Here is an 18,872-nt window from a genome sequence, read left to right as displayed (position 1 = left end):
TTCATTTTGTCATGTTTTCTACCGGTTGCAGAAAGCTCAGTTTCCCTCTTCAGTAGCTGCTCAGCCAAGACCAATAGTGTCCATAGTTTTCCTGTTGTTCATGTTTGCCCCTGAGTGACCTCTGAGAAGCGCTACTTAGTCTTGGGTTTTGTGGTAGTTTTTGATTTGTATCTAGTTATCCCCGTTGTCAGACATGGGCACTGGTGTCAGTTGATGGCCAACCATTTTATCCAGCGTCTCCTTGCAGTTCAGGGCATGTGCACGGCCTGACTCAGGTTGCACTGGTGTGACAATCCCGGTCCAGTGGACCTGTGTCCCCTGGCAGTTCAGGGTACAGGCATAATTCAGACACAAACTGCAGGGTCTGCAGTTTGTGAGTCACTTGAATCTATGTCTCCAGTCAGTTCAGGATACATACAGGAACCAGATGCAGGTCAAATGGGTAGCAGTCACAGACTTCCTGAGCCTTCAACACTCTAGGGGATCTGGGCAAAGGTAAAGCATGGACTCAAACTGTGGGTCCAGCAGCTCCCGGAGCACTCGCTCACTCTGCACAGCGTGTGTGGGGCTTGGAGAATCTGCACACCCCACCCCCAGCCAGAGAAGTCCCTGGGGCTTCTGAGTGAGGACCTCCTCTCTGCTATGGGTGCAGGGAGGGGAGAGACTCAGTCTGTACTGGGGGCAGGGTCCTGGTTTGCCTGCTGTGCCCTCAGGAAGTAGATGGGAAATGCCTGGCCTTCTCTGCGAGTTTCAGCTGGGAACAGTGGCAGTGTGAGCCAAGCACGGACTCGAACTGCGGGTCCAGCACCTTCCGGAGCACTCACTCACTTGGCGCAGGGTGTGTGGGGCTGGGCGCATTCACTTTCATATCTGGTGGTTAGTAACAAAAGACTCAGAATGCTGGAAGGTAGTATAATAGAGACTTCTTAGACATATCTTTATGTGTCTCTGTCAAATGGCCTTTCACACGCCTTTGGGTGTGGCTAAGGTTCCAAGTGAAACAATGAGAGGAAGATAGGGAATGAAACAAGGCAGTGTGTGTACTGCCTTTGCTCATTGAGTTTTGCTGGCTAAGCCATGTCATCTCTCCTGCAATCTCTTTGCTGAGACAAAGCAATGTTTGCCAAAGTTGAAGTCAACATGACTTCATGGGAAGATTGTAAAATATCAAATTTACTGTTCAAAATTACCACCAAGAGAAGTATTTGAAAAAACCCATCTTTGGTCATTAATCTATTGCACAGTTCATTAAATGTTGACATTAGAGGCAATAAAACCAGAACGTGGTGATGATTTATGTTTTATATCTACTAAAATTTATATATTGTAGTATGCTTAATTATAGATAATTTAAATATGAAATAGGTGTTCTAAAAAAATCACAAATGGATCAGACAGATAGTAGGTCAGATCCTGGTCCATTCAAGTAGTTTAAATAGCACTAAAACATAAGATAATATGTTATCACATTTTAACAATTGTTTAGGGGAATCAATATGTTTATTTTACTAATTTTCAAATCATTTAATTTATGGAAATATCCTTTCAACCAGGTGCAGTGTTATGGCTTATATCTGTATGTCCCCCAAAGCCTCATGCACTTGTAGGTGGAGCTTTGGAGAGTGATTGCATCATGGGGGCTGGATTAGTCCACTAACTCTGATTGATTGAACACAGTTCAGGTGTGCCTGGATGACTGATTTGCTGAAGAGAAAGGATCCACTGTGGGTGTGAGTAGTACTAAAGAGTGGGTTTGTAGCCTGGGAAAAATAAAAGGTAAAAACATAAGTAAGGGTGCTACTTCTGCCTGCCACACCACAACTGTTTCTCCTCCACCATGCCCATCTGTCATGCCACCTTGCCTTGGAGCCAGATAGCAATGGACTGAAACCACTACAGACTGTGAGCTAAGATAAACCTTTCCTTCTGTAACTTGTGGGTGTTTGGTACTTTTCTCCTCAGCTAAGAGAAAGTAAGACATGCAGTGATGTATGCATTTAATTCTACTTACTTAGGAGGCTGAGGCAAGAGGGTCATGAGTTGGAGGTCAGCCTGAGTAATACAGTGAGTTCCCATCAAAAAAAAAATACTGCAGAAGTACAAAAAAACTAAATATTAAGATTATTTTGCTAGAAATTCTGAATGTTCATCCAGATTTTTTCCTCTATATTTACAGAAGTTTACATATGTTTCATTTTGTTCTGGAGAATTTACAAAATTTCTCTGGAGCTTGTTTTTATATTTCACAGTAGGACAAGAATATTGAATGATATTGCTTATACTCTACCCATTTTCTGTAATGGTTGTATACCATATAACATTATATATTCAGACAGCATTTCACTATGTTGCTCAGACTGGCCCTGAATTCCTGGACTCACACAATCCTCCTTCCTCAGCTTTCAAAGTGGCTAGAGTGACCACACCACCATGCCTAGCTAACTCTATAACTTTAAAGATATATCAATTGTGTGGTGGCCATTTAAAGTCCAGAGAAAATATCCTTTACCTAAATGTGTGTGTGTGTGTGTGTGTGTGTGTGTGTGTGTGTGTGTGTGTGTGCAAGTATTTCTGCATTACAGCTTACTAAACGTAGAACTGCAGGGTCAAATACTTGTTTCAATTCCATTTGGTAGAATTATTCCCCATTATACTCCCACAGAAATATTTCTCTGGGAAAATAATATAGTAACTTAATTTCTGTTTTATAAAGTGTCTGTGACTTATGCCATCTTCTATTGTTATAGGTTAGTTTTAGCTTTGTGAATCATCTGTTCTTCTCATATTTAGATGTGTGTATATTAACTATAATTTTGATTGATTATTTGTTGTATTTCTAATTATACAATGGATATCAATTCTTTGTTCTTACATGGGTTGCATGGTATATTTGGTAAGGATTAATTCAACCTTATGTGGATGATTTTACACAATATATTGTTTTGGTTCTATTTTCCTTGTAAATGTGATGAAGCGCATAAAAATTCTCTTATGAAGGTTGCCCAGATCACCAGATGTCAGAATGGAAAATTGATCAAACGATTAGAGAATAAAAAGTGACAAAAACATTAGAAATGATACAGAGCTTCACTAAGCAAGATGGTATGATGTAATATAACAATCATTATTAATCCCTATCATCGTGTTTTGAAATCCTGTATCATTTTCAGTGTTTTGAGTTGTTTTGTTTTTGTCTTTGTTGTTATTTTGTTATTATTTTTTCTCTTTAAATAAAAAGAAGAAAACATTCTGAAGTGAAATCTTTTATAATCCCTCAAATTTTCTAGAATTAATTTTGAACTTATTTTTACAATAAATGAATGTGTTGGGCTGGAGAATATTTGTTGTGAGACTTGCTGATACTTTTCTTAGCAATGAATGGAATTTTCAAGTTGGACCAATTTTATCGGAAATCTCATATGTGGTATGTGTCTTAAAGTAGGGTCTTTGGCAATTTTGTGGTTTAATTGTCATACAACTTATTTAAAGTTTGTAATATTTGGACTACCCCTAAATTATGATCTATAATATTATTTCTAGACTTAAAGGGAATGATGATAGTGTGGTTTTCCACTCCAGCCATTCTGCATCAAAATGAAGCTAAAGAAGGCTAAATACATGCAAAACTAGATCCATATCTTGCATAGACTTTTTAACATTATGTGTCCATAAACACCTTTTGAAACATAGCTAAGCTAAGTAAAGTATTTTGGTATAAGTTTTAAATTTCAGAAATATTTTTCGCTATGCACTCATAGAGATTGATTATTTTACATTCCCCTTCTTTTTTATTTAAAAGACAGAAAAAAATAGAAATACAATAATACACAATTTCAAAACAAGATCATAGGAGATCAGCAATGATTAACATAATGTGTATTGTTACTTCAAATTAGTTGCTCAGATTACAAGACATAGGTATTCATAACTGATCAGACAATATAAGCATACACAGTTTTTCAATAAACTAAAAGAAGTCAGTAGTATAACTATCTTATCTATCTCATGTATATATCTATTTTTTTTTTCTCTTTCTTCATTTCTCCTTTAACCCAACCCAATTGTTCTTTCCTTTTGAGCAGTTTCTCTCCCTTTCACAATATCTTTTGTAGACTTTGGGACTTATTTACTTTTTCAGTTTCTTACACTCGGGAGTCAGTGTGATGTTTACATATGTGAGTTTGTATTATTTCACTTGTGAGTATGGTCTCTAGTGGCATCCATTTACCAAGAAAACCCTCAGTTTGGCCTTCTTTATAGCTGAGTAGTACTCTGTTATATAAAAACACCACAACATTTTTATCCATTTCTTTGTTGATGGGCATTTGGCTTGTTTCTAAGATTTAGCTATGACAAATTGTGTTGCTATGAACATGGGTGCACATATATCTCTGTGGTATGATGATTTCAATTCTTCTGGGAAAATACTCAGAAGGGGGTAGCTGGGTTAAATGGGGCCTCTAATCTTAGTTTTGTGAGGAATTTCCACAGTGATTTCTACAATGGTCGTATATGTCTACACTTCTACCAACAGTGGAGAAGGGTTCCTTTTTCCTCACATCCCCCCAGCTTTTGTTACTGGTTGATTTCTTGATGATAGCCATTCTTTCCACTGAGATGCAATCTCAGTGTTATTTTAACTTTCATTTCTCTTTGACCTGACATATTTCTAACTCATAAACAGGGGGGTCCTACCCATGGAAAATAAAATTTGACTTGAAAAAGTAATTTGTACAAATTTGTCACAGGAGGAAGGAATCCGGCACCATAATCTCTTCTTGTTGGAATAAACTGGAGGAGGTCTATCTATCAGGACTCCCAGTTTCAGACGAAGGTACACTTAATTAACAGCTACTCACTTTTTTTCTTCTTTCCTGCTTTTGAACACTTTTTGCAAAAACAGAGACAACATTTTGTGATGATGAATATCACAGTGGCCACACAGGCCAGCAGGAACCCAATCACATCCAAAGAGTGGTACTGGAACCAGGAGAGGTCATGGGCCGCAACCCGCAGGTGCTTGGCCCCTTTGTGGCGCATGACAAACTCAACCCAGAAGACTGCTCGGTCCAGGGGCTTCACTGGCTGGTCATGGTGAATTCTTGATAACCTCATGGCATTCTCTTTATAGCTACAAGGGAAACAGAAAGACCAACATTGAAAGCCAGTTGATTTTCCCAAGTCTATCAAAGGTTTTTAAAAACTTTTGTTAAAACGTGTCAAAATACTGCCAAAAGTAAATTAAAAAACAGTAAAAGAGTATACTACAAGGTGGGTCATCTTAGAATGTTTAGTTTTTATGTTGGAGTTTTCTTGTAGCCATTTTTATCTACATGTGGTTAGTGAGAAACTGTCATCTTGAAGTTTTTGAAGAAGAATTGTGCCATAGAGGGTGAAATGCTGACTAAGTAGTCTGTTTCAATTTCTCTACTCTTTTCTCTCAAATTTCCACCTAGTAGTCAGAGTTTTCTTCAAAATCACATCAGATTAGGACAGTATACTGCTCAAAATTTCTGCCTTCTGATCATACTTAGAATAACATGTGGGTCCTTTGTTGGGCCACCTGGTCACAGAATGTCATGTACAAGAAAGGTTTTCTCCCATGCACTCTTTTTCTCTATTGTTCTATGTTTACTTAACACTTTGTAGAATTTTAAAATTCATTTTTTCATAATAGAACTTTAAATATGCACTACTTAGTAAAATGCTCCTATCACTAATGAATAGCTGTTTACTATATAATTGGTTGATAATTCTTGTGAAGTAAAGATGTCAATATACCTACAGAAATCTTGATTTTAAATGTCACATTTGCCTTAGAACCAGTACAACTCTGTAGACTAGGTTAGTATTAGTTTCTTCCTCAAATTAAGTACTGTTCTGACTACTAACATCATTTTTTCTCATTTCCATATGTGAATAATATAGCATGTACTCCTTTGAATCTATTTGTGGCAGTTACTTAATTCAATTGTATGTAGTTATGACAGAATATCATCTCTTCATTTTATGGTTTGGGAAATTTTGGATTATTAACAGTTGTTCACTATGATATTTAATGTCATTTTACACACTCTTTTATGTATATGGGTTCATCACTTCACTTTTTGTGTTTTATGAGGTTATGAATAAAATTGCTGTGATAGAAATGCATGTACAATTATAATATCTTTGTTGAAATTTAGGTGTTTAGAAGTATATTGCTTAAATCTCATTTCTTGAGGAATTTTTATTTTAAAATAAAAATAGAAATTTATCTATTTTTAAAATGTAAAGATTTTAATTCTACTATGTTTGGTCAATATGCTCTCAATAGTTTGGATCTTTTAGAATTTATTTATTGGTCTTATGGGGCAAATATTTATATTTTTCAGTATTTGACTTTTTTATTAGGCTTTTCACATCTTCTGTGTTCTCATTCATTATTTTATCATTTTTTCAATGTTTTTGATAAAGGTACTTTCAAGCTTCCTGTAATGAATGTAGATGTATATTTATATTTTTCCTTTTTCCTTTTTGAGTTATTTATATTGAGGCTTAATAAGTAGTTACAAAATTAAAAATCATATTATAATGGACAATTTATTAATTAGCATTGTGAAATATTCATTTTAATATTTAATTATATTTTGGCTCTCATTGATGTTGATAAATCTACAATGTCTTACTTCAGTATGACAACATATCTGTGCTGACTCTTACTCATAGGCTTCAGATATAGTTACATTAGGCATATTTTACAAACATAATATATAGTGAGATTTAAAATCCAGGCTATCTTTGTTTTGTAATGATTTAGTCTGTTTATGATTAAAGTACATATTAAAATACATTTAAACCTCTCATCTTCTACATTTCCTCTTCTCTTTTTCCAACCTGAGTTATCTTCTTTCTTTATTATCTCTTGACTATTTTTTTCTCTTAACTATTTTTAAAGTATTTTTATCACTCAATTTTGTTATTATTTTGTTCTTAATATTGAATTATTAAAGTATTCCTGTAATGGTATCCTGTTGGCATAATATTATCACTGATAATTTTATATAATGTTGAGTTCATATTAGAAGTACATATTTTACAGCATGATTTCTGCTGCTTTATTACAAAGTTTGGTTACTAAAAATATATTTTATTAGCATTACAAAATTTTGTGCTTTAAAATGCATCATTGCTGGGTGTGGTGGCACATGCCTGTAATCCTAGCACTTGGGAGGCTGAGACAGGAGGGTCCTTGGGAGTTCAAGACCAGCCTGGCTACAAAGTGAGCTCAAGGCCAGCCTGAACTGCACAGTGAGACCTTGTCTCAAAAAGACAAAAAAATGCATCATCAGGAAGGGTGAATCCATGTATTTTGAATGGAAGGAAGTATCTGCAAATCAACTATCTGAAAAGTGGGTTTAGGTCCATATTTCATACAGAATACTTACAACGAAATAGTAAGAAGACAAGTGATCTAATTAAGAAAAGATTTAGGGATTGAAAAAGTTATCTCACCAAAGTATAAATATGCATAACCAATAGGCATGTGAGCAACTATTTATTACTTTCGTACATAAGTGAAATGAAAAGTGAGATCACAATCGGAGAGCACATTGTGACAACTCTATAACGAAAACTGGAGATGATAATAAGTTTCTGTAATGATGTGGGAAAGATGGAGCTTTCCTACACTGCTGGCTCAGGGTGTGAAATACTGACGTTTGTTTGGAAAAGAGACTGAACTTCACTCAACAGCATGAAGTTCTCCTATGAGGCAGTAATTCTACTCTTTGCTAATGTACAAAAGAAGTAAAACATATTCACACAAAAAACATTCTAAGCCTAGCTCACCATAGTAAAAATTGGAAACATAAACAGTTCATGGAGTGAGAAACGGATGAACAAAATGTGTCTTGTAGTACTAAGCTATATTACTCAGCAATGAAGTGTGAGAAATGTTAAAACGTGGAGAAAAGTAAAAAGCCTCAGGGTGAGCAGAGCAACACTTTCTAGCATGCTGAGCATTGTGCAGTCTAATGTTATGAAGCAAGACATACAGAATATTCTTGTACTTTTCTGCTTTCTTGTCACTATGAACAAATACCCAGCACCCGCAGTTTAGGGCAGGAGAGGTTCAACTTGTCTCAAAGTGTGTACAATTTAAGAATAAGATGAATAATTTCAGGAAGTTTAGGTACTGATTTGAAATAGTTTATTTTTTTCAAATTTATTGTTCATTTCAACGATGAATTCTGTCAGAGTAATAAAAGTTTTTCATTACGTAGTAAATGTTTTATATATTTTAAAAATTGTTTTATTATTAACTGTTCAAGCATTAAAGCTATGGGGTCAATTTGCAGTTAAAATCACTGGTACACAAATGCAGCTTAGTGCTTATTAAAATCACCCCTTCCCTATGAGTAAGATTCATTGAGCTATTTTTTCATAAACTGTGCCCACTTCCTTAGATACTCCAACAAAGACTATGTTCTGGAATATCTTCTTTGTATCATCCACTTACTGATACATTCCATGGTCCTCCTATGTGTGTGTTTTCTCTCGGTGTAAGGTGGAATAAACTCCAGTTTGTTCAATCATAAAAAAATCACTGACAGAGAGTAAAAGGCCATTTCAAATCATTTGAATTTTCAAAATTACATTCAAAATAGAATATCTATTTTTATTATCAAATAGCTGATCTACAAAGCTGCTTAGCTGACAAAAAATGTACTCACGAAGGATCATTAATGACTGTCTTCATTGCATTGACCAAATCTGTACTTGACATTGTGATGAAATCCAGTGCAATGGCTGCTCCCTTGGCCTTCATGTGGGCAATATTATCACCTTGATCCCAGAACAGAGGAATGCCCACCATAGGGACCCCGTGGTAGATTGCTTCGTAGATGCCATTGGTTCCACCGTGAGTTACGAACACTTTAGTTTTTGGGTGACCTAGAATGGGAGAATTTAAAGAAAATTACTGATTATCAGTCTTCAAAATACAATAAGAAATTACAATAGAAGGCATTGAAAGACGAAGTGTTTTCTAGGCAACAGATTATTATAATCATGAAAATATGTTGCAAGTGTTTAGTACACTGGAAAGTAAGTGAATGCTGCAAGGTGTGTGAATTGAGACTTGATAAATTAAAACAAGTTTGCCAGGTGGGCAGGAATAAAGAACACATCTAGGGAGGAAAAAAGAGCATGTGAAGTGTAGGAAGTGTCAGGCAGGATATGTGATCCTAAAGACTTAGTGAGGTTCCCCATTTTGATATGTACGGTGTGTAGGGAAGCCGGGAGTCTTTGTGGTTCTGGAGTTACAGGAAGAAAAGTTTGATCAGTTTATGATCTGTAAACATTTTCTAAGAAAAATAGTCAGATGTAGTAAAAGACAGAGTTTTAGTTTTTAGACAAGTTTGAAATAGCCCTATTTCCCTGCAATAGGCAAAAGTATAGATATGAAGATATAAAGTACTAGAGATAACAGATAAAGACAAGGTGGGAATTGATTGAAAAATTCTTCTGACTAAAAAGACTGTTATTGTGTATAATAAAATGTCAATAGTTGTTCTTCATCCATTTTTCCCTAGGATTGGAACACAAATGTAGAAATACTGGGAAGTTTTTGTGATGTTCACACTAAAATTTCCATGTATTTATTTCCCCAGGAACTGTGATCTTCTCAATAGTCTGTTTCTCATGTTTCAGGATTTGTTCTCTGGAGTCTCACCAAGAAGGTCATTCTGAGGGATCCATTTGTACAGCTGAGTGTTGGGTCCTAGAGTGGCTGGTTTCTTGCCATCATATCTCCACACAACCTTTTAGGGTCAGAAAACCTCTAGTTACTTCAGTCAAATTTTAAATTATAGCATGATCAAAGGCTAAAGAGTTTTAAAAAATCACACAGTTAAATGCCTATCATATGGCAGATAAGGAAATGAGAGAGATGATAATGATCACTACTAAAATGGTGATGTGAATAAAATACATACTTTTCCTACATCTATTTTACACTTAATTAAATTTGGCATGAAGTCTCAATATTTCATAATTTGAATCTTAGACAAGTGAGTTTATCAACATCATATATACATATTTCAGATATAGTCACTATATTCTAGTGTCACAATCTATTAAAGTACCTGACCGCACTAAAGAATCTATATTTTGTACTAATTCTGAAGTGCTAAATATAATGTTGCCTTTTAAAGATGCTATTTAAGGAAATTTATTTGGAACCATTTATTTCATGTTATTTTATTAATGTTTGGCCATGAGGAATACATTTTAAATCAAAGAGTAGGGACTTTTGTTGACATCATCCTCTTTTAAACATTCCAGGTACAGATCTGCCATGGTAGGTTGAGATTTCTCTTTCTCTAAGTCTAACTGATTTTGCTGATACTTGCACTCGGAGTTGCTGTATTTGACAGATGTCCCATTACTGAAAGAAAGTCAAAGTACTTGACCCCTACATCTGAAAGGAGAAGATTATTTGGCTTACAGATTCAGTAGGTTCAGTTCATGTCTGGCAGGGTCCAAGTGAGAAAATCAAGGGAAAAGTGTATAGTGGAACAAAGTTGTTTAGTTATTGTTGGCCAGAAAGCAAGGCAGGGAAACAATACCAGAGAGGAAGGCACCATGAACCAGACACAGCACTGCAGGTCAAGCCTTCATGATATTTCTACAATCACTGAACTGTATGCTTCACTGATTCTCTTGGCAGCTAATGAAACAATCAAGTTGCCAAACTTAACTTTGACATTCCTCCTCTTTAATTCTACACTCAAGCAAATCTCCTTAAGCCATACTGAATGTCCAAATAAAGGCAATAATCAGTTCATAATTGTGCTGTGTACAAGTGAAAATCTGATGCTCCCTTCTGAAAGTCTCAATAGATCCAGCATTGCTCAGAAGTACAAGTAAAAGCCACATTGGAGACATAAGGGAAGTTGCATGTCTGAAGTTGCATATGCTGTAGTTCAATGTTCCATGGAAAGCATTTCTATTCCAAGAATGAGAAACAGCAGAATGGGAAAAAAATCCGGCCAAAGCAAGCTTGAAACTCAATGGCAAGTATTAATGGCTCTACCTTCATGTCTGGTACCCATGACACAAGAGGGTGGTATTTGTGATCAAAAGGACTTAGGAGACACAACCCTATGGCCTTCTAGATTGCAAACCATGTAGCCTCTCCTGGACAACCTCCAAGTACTGCCTATGGCTTTCATTAGCAGATGTTCCCCGTCCTTATCACCTCTGACTTCTTAGAGTCTCCACTGTACCTTCAGCTTCATTCAAAAGTAGGAGCCTCACACACTGCCATCTCAGGAGCTCATTGGATGACCTCCCTTGGTAGTAGAATTTTCATCCTCTGAGCTCTGACTAAAATCTCTCATTAGGCTTTACTCACAGTATCCTAGGCTTCCCTACTACACATCTACAAAACTTTCTCATATTCTTTCACAAATCAGTTTCAAAAGCTTCCAAACCACATGAACAGATATAATCATAGCAGTGACCCCATTTACCTCATACCACCTTTGTGTATTAGGCAGCTTCCCTATAACTCAGATAAAGTGCACAACATCCACAGCTGAAAGAAAGAAATGTTTATCTGGTTCATGGTTCCAGTACAGTCAGTCCCTGATAGGCTGGCTCCAAGGGAAACCATTAAGGGGTAAGGACACAGAAGAGCAGAGCTGCTTGGATGATGGTGTCTTGGAGCAGGGCAGGGGGCCAGTGCTGGGAGGAAAGGGAAAGAGCGTGAGCCAAGGCCATGTCCCCACTACCTACCCAGACACACTGAAAGTGTGATGTGCAAGTCCCCTATGTGGCTCCAAGACAATCAAATGGACAGTTCTGCTTAATCCCCACTCTTGGTGAATCAGCATCTTTCTTCCTCTGAAAAGCACCAGGAATAGCATTATGGATAGGCCCTTTCTAGCATTTATGGGGTGAAGTGGGCAGAATCACATAAGAGATGCTGCTGAGTAATGCACATCTGATTATTCAATGCTCGCTTATTTTTATTGTGCCGCTGTTTGACGCTTCAGCATTTAACTAGATTCTGGTATTTTTCCATAGTGTGCACAGTGTTCTCAGTACTTGTACAAAGATCCTAAGGTAATGGCAGGACAGTATGCAGTCACTGCTCTGTCTCTGCCTGCAGTGTTACTCAACACCATGTTCATAGTACACTTGTTAAATATTATCTTTCTGATCCCAATGGTATACAAAGTATCATGTGTACTCTTGGAGTGCATGGCTGATATCCTCTAAAAGTGATTTATGGCTTGAATGAGCAAAATCATGAAGGTGTATCTTTCAAAAGGAAATTACTGTAAGCAGACTCTTTAGAGCCTCATTAAGTAGCTGTCCACCACTGAAGCACCTTAGCTAACCTTTTGCGGAATTTGAGCAAGGGCTGATGCAATCGCATTGGCTCTGTCTTCTGTCATGTTACTGACCATCGACCCCAGAGAAAACACCACAACTCCATGTTCTCCAGAGCTCTGCACGAAGTCTTCCATTTCCTGTGAAGAAAGTATTTGCCTCATTACAAATCATCAACAGCAGCCAACACAGTCAAAAACTCTGGTAAAAACTACTGAGGAAAAGAAATCACATAGTACCACCAATTATTACAGTACTGGTTCTTTTAAAAAGTAATTAAAATAGATATCTAAAACATGTAATTACATATTTTATAAGGTGTTTAGTAGAGTAATGTAACATACATTTTTTTGCTAGCAATCTCCAGAATATGTTCATCTTGCAATACAGAAAAAATTCTCGAATTGAAGAAATACTCCTCTCTTTTTCCTAGACCTTTGGCTAGCATACTTCTCACTCTGTTTCTATGAATTGGACTAATTTAAGCACATCACATTTGGATTACCATAATATTTCTCTTGTACTTTGAAGGGCTAATTTTACTCAGTTTAGTGTCATCTTTGCTCAGGATGGAATGACGCTAAAGACCACCTCCAGAAGGAGACTCCTGTAACATTCACAGATCTGGCACAGAGAAGACCGCAGAGACAGACCAGCATGTTTCTGAGGCCAAACTCATAGCTGACTGCTATGAATGTTCCACAACCAGGCCCAGAATAAATGTTCTCTTTGAGCCTCTGCAAAAATGTTTATTAAATGTAGCATGCTTCTAAATTGCCTAAATTTGTAAGGCTTAATATTTTTGCATGTACACATTACATATAGTTCATCAGTAAATCTAGTAGGTTGTTTCAACCTATTCAATGTCCGCAATAGTCCTACTATTATCACCAAGGTCTTTCCATTAACCTGCACATATATTTCCAGAAGTGGAAGCACTGGATCATAAGCATATTTTTGACTTTATTACAACTCTCTGCACTGTTTTCTGTAGTGTGTTTTTTGACAAACCTAATTACTGAGTCTTATTGGAAAGGGATTTGTCATATGAGATTAATTCCCTTTTTTGGTGAAATTATGGGTGTTTCTGGTAAATTATGCACACTATGCCACCCTTTTCTTATGAGAAGATTAGTTAAGGGGTGCTTTGGGAAGTCTGGAATGCATTACAGGTATTTCCATGATTTCTTATGGGCAAAACTGACTTACAACCAACTTGAGTTACAACCAGCTCTTGTGAACAAATTGAGTGTGTAAGTCAGTGGTCCGCTCCACATATATAGGTATCTTTGATTGAAAGGCCCCAGTTTGGCTGAAAATCATAGTTGCTCCATGTGTCTGTGGAGTGTGGATTCTTATTCTCAGCCCTGACTCCGGCTACAAATTTTCCTGTGCCTGGCTGGTTTGAGGCCTTTCTTGTAGGAACATCTCAGTAGAAAGAAAACTCATTTTGAAACTCTGCTTTACACTTTTCTAACATTTCCTGCTTTTTTTCCCCTGTTGCTCTCATTTTTGAATGAGCAATATGGAATTTCAAGGCCACTTAGGGAAACATAAGGAGTGTCCAAACCTGCTCCAAATACTCTTCCTTTCTCGTCTCTTCTGTGCCTTCTTCCTTTACTGCACTTATTTCTCAGCTCAGCCCTCTTCGTCTTTTCAGATGTCATCCTTCACGTCCTCTCACCTCTTTCCCTTACTACACGCACTACATCTCAGTTCTCACTTTTCCTGGGGGTTCGTACATTGCTGGTGTGTCCATCTAGGGCTTTCAGGGAACTCATCTGTCCCGCAAGCCCAACTAGAACCACACTGAGCACGCTATCCCCCAGACAGGCGCAGCGGTCATCCAGAAGGCTGCAGCCTAAAGTTCAGCCCAAGCCTCTATAAGAAAAGCCCACCACATGAGGAGAAAAACAAAAAAAGTTTTAAACTTTTCTACATAAATAATGACTCAAAAATGTTTAACCGTTATTGAGTACAGAATGTCAACTTGTCTCAATTTTGTCCGAAACACAATTTGTATCAAATGTAATGTTAAGGTATAGCAATGACCTTTGGATCACTTTATTGCCTGATTCATGACTAAATTTTTAGAACAAAGGCTATAAAATCTCTGATTACATTTGCTCATGTGTTTGTGTTTTGTATATGAATGTGTGTTATGTATGCAGATAATTTCCTAGTTCTAGATGGTATTATTAATTTAATCAATTAAATTTAGATGTTATTCAATATAGTTGGAGTTAAATGGGCACATGCAGAAATAAGTAAACCTCAAAGTTCCAGAAATAAAAAACTCCATGATTTTTTATGTTCTCATGATTTGAACAAATATTTGGTAAATAAAGTTAGATGTTACTGTTCTTATTAAAATAGTTATTTTTGGGAATTATCAGCATTAAGTACATTATGAAATTATATATTTTTCTCTTTACCAGTGATATTTACCAGTAATATTATTTTATCAGGAAAATAACTTGACATTATGGCTATCCTTGTTTGATATACTCTCCAAATCCAGCTTTTAAAAGCTTTTCAGTAACTTGATATCTTACATATATACTACATTATTTAAGTCATATATATTTATTAAATAAGTAGGACAGTGATGGCAAACCTTTTAGGCATTTCAGTGATCCAAAGTGTCCTCTGTGGCAGGTGTGCCATAGGTTTGCCAAAACTGAAGTAGACCATTTCTCATTAGGATTAGCAACTAAGGCACTAGTTAATCTAAGTATGTATTTATGCACTTTTTTTTTAATTTTAAAGAGAGTAGTACATGAGACACAAACAAACAAAAAAAATAGAACAGTAGCAGCATATCAGTATCACAAACATAAACAAATCAAAGCAAGAACATTCAAAGAGATACAGGGTCTGAAGACAAATTAATAGTAATCAACAGTAGCTGTTACATTGCATATTGCTATCCTCAACTACATTGCTCAGATTATCAGATATAAGATTGAAAGATTGCTCGAATCATTAAAGAGAATAAGGAAATAATTCTTCAATAAAACCTTAGAGATAATACAGAGTTTCACTAGACTAGATGGTAGGAGGTCACCATTGTAATTCCATTGCATATTTTTTTTTTGTTGTTTGTTTTTTTTGTTTTTCTCCGGTACCAGGAACGGAACTCATGACCTTGCGCTTGCCAGGCAGGGCTTTTGCCGCTGAGCTAAATCCCCAGCCCCTCCATTGCATATTGTTACCTTCAAATCAGTTGCTCAGACCACCAGACACAAGCGTGCACAGTCGATCAGAATATAAAAAATTGTGAGCATTAACTGTTCATTTCCATGCACCATCAGACAACAGCAATACAGTCATTGCAGTTATTCAGTTTGGAGATTCCTCACAAAACTAGGATTAGAAGTCCCCTTTCACTCAGCTATTCCCTTTCAGGGTATTTTCCCAGAAGAATTAAAGACATCATACCACAGCGATATAGGTGCACCCGTGTTTATAGCAGCACAATTTGTTATAGCTCAATCTTGGAAACAACCCAGATGCCCATCCACTGAGAAATGAATAAAAACATTGTGGTATTTCTATACAGTGGAGTGTTACTCAGCTATTAAAAAAGATAAACTTGAGGCTTTTGGAGGTAAATGGATGCAACTAGAGACCATACTCATAAGTGAAATAAATCGGACCCACATGTGTAAACATCATATTGTTTCCTTGGTGCAGGAACCTGAAACACTAGGTAAAACTCAAAACGTACAATCGATGATAGGAAAGAGGAAGAAATTGCTCAAAGGAAGAAAGGACTAGGATGAGGGAAAGAAGATAAAAGAAGGAAGGAAGGCAAAACATAAATGTATATTTATGCACTTTTTTTTTCCGGTACCGGGAACCCAACTCACGACCTTGCGCTTGCCAGGCAGGCGCTTTTGCCGCTGAGCTAAATCCCCAGCCCCAATATGGTCTATTTTGGAAAAAAAAATCATGTGCTGCAGAAAAGAATGTATACAGTGTTATAGTGGGATGGCATATTTTGTAAAAACTTTTGTTTCTATGATCAAGGGTGTGGTTCAGGTCTGATATTTCTTTATTGAGATTTTGTTTAGTTTGTCTGTCCGTGTATGAAGCTGGAGTATTAAGATCTCTCACTATGATTGTGCTAGTATTAATTTGATCTTTTCTGTTTGGCAGTATTTGGTTTATGAATATTGTTGCACCGGTATTTAGTGCTTTAGGGTTTATAAACTTTGTCACTTCTTGTTGGATTGTTCCTTTGTCCTTGAAGTGGCTTTTATTGTATCTTCTACTCGGTTTTAATTTGATATTTATCTTTCCTGAAATTGAAATTGCTGCACTTGCTTTTTGTTGGAGTCCTGGTACAAGAAATATTTTTCCAGTCTATAAATTTTTGTCTGTCTTTTTTCTATATCTTTGTTTAGTCTATCATTCATATTTTGAACTGTTTTGGACAAGCTGTTCAGTTTTTCCCCCGAATTCACCTGGGGCATATTGAGTGATAATGCTGTGAAGTTTTCATTTATTTCTTCTTTGAGCTCATCGTATTTCTTCATCCTTTCCATAAACATTTCATAGAGTTTTGCTACCTTGCATTTGCTTTATTCTCCATTTGTGTCCTCATGTTCTGCCCTAGGAGAGTTTGAAGAACTTGGGGGAGGGGTCTTCTGTTGCCTTGATTTCCTATGATGCTCTGTACACCATTTTTATTGATTATAATTATAGGCAGGTACCACCAGACCCAACTGCCTGATATATTCTTTACAAAACTTATTCTGCCCTTTTTGACAAATTGTCCCACCAAAATGAAACAGAGATGCAAAATTTTAGTACCATAGTCTCCCTGCCTTTTGTTCTTTCTGTTTTTAATCTTTTCCATTAAATAGTCACCACATTTTCAGGATGTAGTATTTTACATCTATAATCTCAGCAGTCCAGAAGCTGAGGTAGGATGACTCAGCAAGTTTTCAGGGCAGCCTGGTACAGAATGAGTTCAAGGCCAGCCTGAAATACATAGAGTCCTAGTCACAAACAAATAAACATTACCAAACTCTACCAAACTGTGTGTTTGCTTTCCTAATCATTTTTGCTTAATCATTTCAAGTTCACATTATTGACTCCTATTGTCCATAGCATGCACCAAAATTGGACTTTTACCTGGAGGCATTAGCTTCATTCAGAATGCATTCTGCCTCTGACTCATGGTGCATCTAGTTTTTCAGTATGAATCCTTTACCTGTAGCACCATTTAGTCACTTTTATTCAGTGTTTTATTTCATGAGTGCTCTGATCAAATGCTTTCTTCATCTGTGCTGTGGAAAATGTTTCCGTATTACTATATAGTGAACCTCTCCTTAAGGGTTAGTCACTGACATGGACTCAGCTTTCTCTTTGTGAAAATATTCTTATGAAATTCACTACATAAAGCTCATTATAAAGCGTGTGGAAAAGTGTGATATATAAAAGAATAAATGAGATAATCCGTATGCAAAAATATCCCTGGCTTGAAGTTTGCATATTGTTAGAGTTGGAGTTGTAATTCAGTGGTAGAGTATATGCTTAGCATGCACAAAGCCCTGGGTTCAATTCCTAGCAAATGCATCATAAAAGAAATGTGTACGTTTTCATTGTCTTAAGAAATGCTATTCATAAAAGTAAATGCGTGTATATAGGTTGGGGTTGTAACTCACTGGAAGAACCCTTGACTAGAGTAGGTGAAGCTCTGGGATCAATCCCCAGCACGAACACACTGCTATGCTTATGGGTGACATGTATTTAGAAAATTGTAATTCTGTTATATATACTTTTTGTCTTTCATGAAAATGTTAATCCTATATTATTTATTTACTTTACAGTTTTGAAGTATATTTATTTCATAGCTGACAGTGTAATTTAGTACTATCTGACTAAATGATTATAATATTTTGTTCTTTATATTGAAAAAATTTAATGTGTAAACAAATACAAAAAATCATTATAGCAATTATTTTTGTTTGCTTTAACAATTTTAAAGATACTTCACCAGTAAGTACTTTATGTAAAGAAACTATTGCTGCAAAATACTATTTACTTTCCTATGGGGTAATGTCACAGTGTAAGATCGTAAGCCTGAAAACTAAGGTTTATTCTGATAAATAACGGGACCTGCAGATTCTGTCCTCACATTCGATATACTTTAAAATTATAAAAAGATCTTCTGAAAGAGGAAAGAATACACCTAGCTGGGGCCTCCGAGTAAATCCTTGCCGAAAGGGGCTGCCCTACAGTCTGCAAGACTATGCCAGTGAAGCAGATTAAAATTTAGGAGAAGAGTGGGCTGGGGATTTAGCTCAGCGGCAAAGCGTCTGCCTGGCAAGCGCAAGGTCGTGAGTTCGGTTCCCGGTACCGGAGAAAAACCAAAAAAAAAAAAGAATTCATTGCAAGGCTGCGTGTGGTAGTGCATGCCTGTAACCCCAGCACTCAGGAGGCTGAGGCAGGAGGATCACAGTGAGTTCGAGGCCAGCCTG

The 18,872-nt window shown here is 36.5% G+C and overlaps 1 protein-coding gene across 1 annotated transcript in view; it reads right to left on the bottom strand.

Annotated features, from left to right (window-relative positions):
• Positions 1-4,579: 4,579 nt before the first annotated feature.
• The window catches only part of LOC102029241 (UDP-glucuronosyltransferase 2B31-like), an 18,292-nt gene continuing 3,999 nt past the window's right edge, over positions 4,580-18,872 (bottom strand). Inside the window, exons 3-6 of the mRNA XM_005392798.2 lie at positions 12,390-12,521; positions 9,716-9,803; positions 8,715-8,934; positions 4,580-5,131 (exon numbers count right to left, since the gene is read on the bottom strand). Coding sequence (XP_005392855.1) covers positions 4,852-5,131; positions 8,715-8,934; positions 9,716-9,803; positions 12,390-12,521 — 720 coding nt within the window. The 3' untranslated portion in view covers positions 4,580-4,851. The remainder of the gene's footprint in view (positions 5,132-8,714; positions 8,935-9,715; positions 9,804-12,389; positions 12,522-18,872) is intronic.

Source organism: Chinchilla lanigera, unplaced genomic scaffold (assembly GCF_000276665.1).
Source record: "Chinchilla lanigera isolate Chin_1 unplaced genomic scaffold, ChiLan1.0 scaffold00046, whole genome shotgun sequence".
Lineage (NCBI taxonomy): Eukaryota > Metazoa > Chordata > Mammalia > Rodentia > Chinchillidae > Chinchilla > Chinchilla lanigera.
This window is presented reverse-complemented; position numbering and strand designations above follow the sequence as displayed.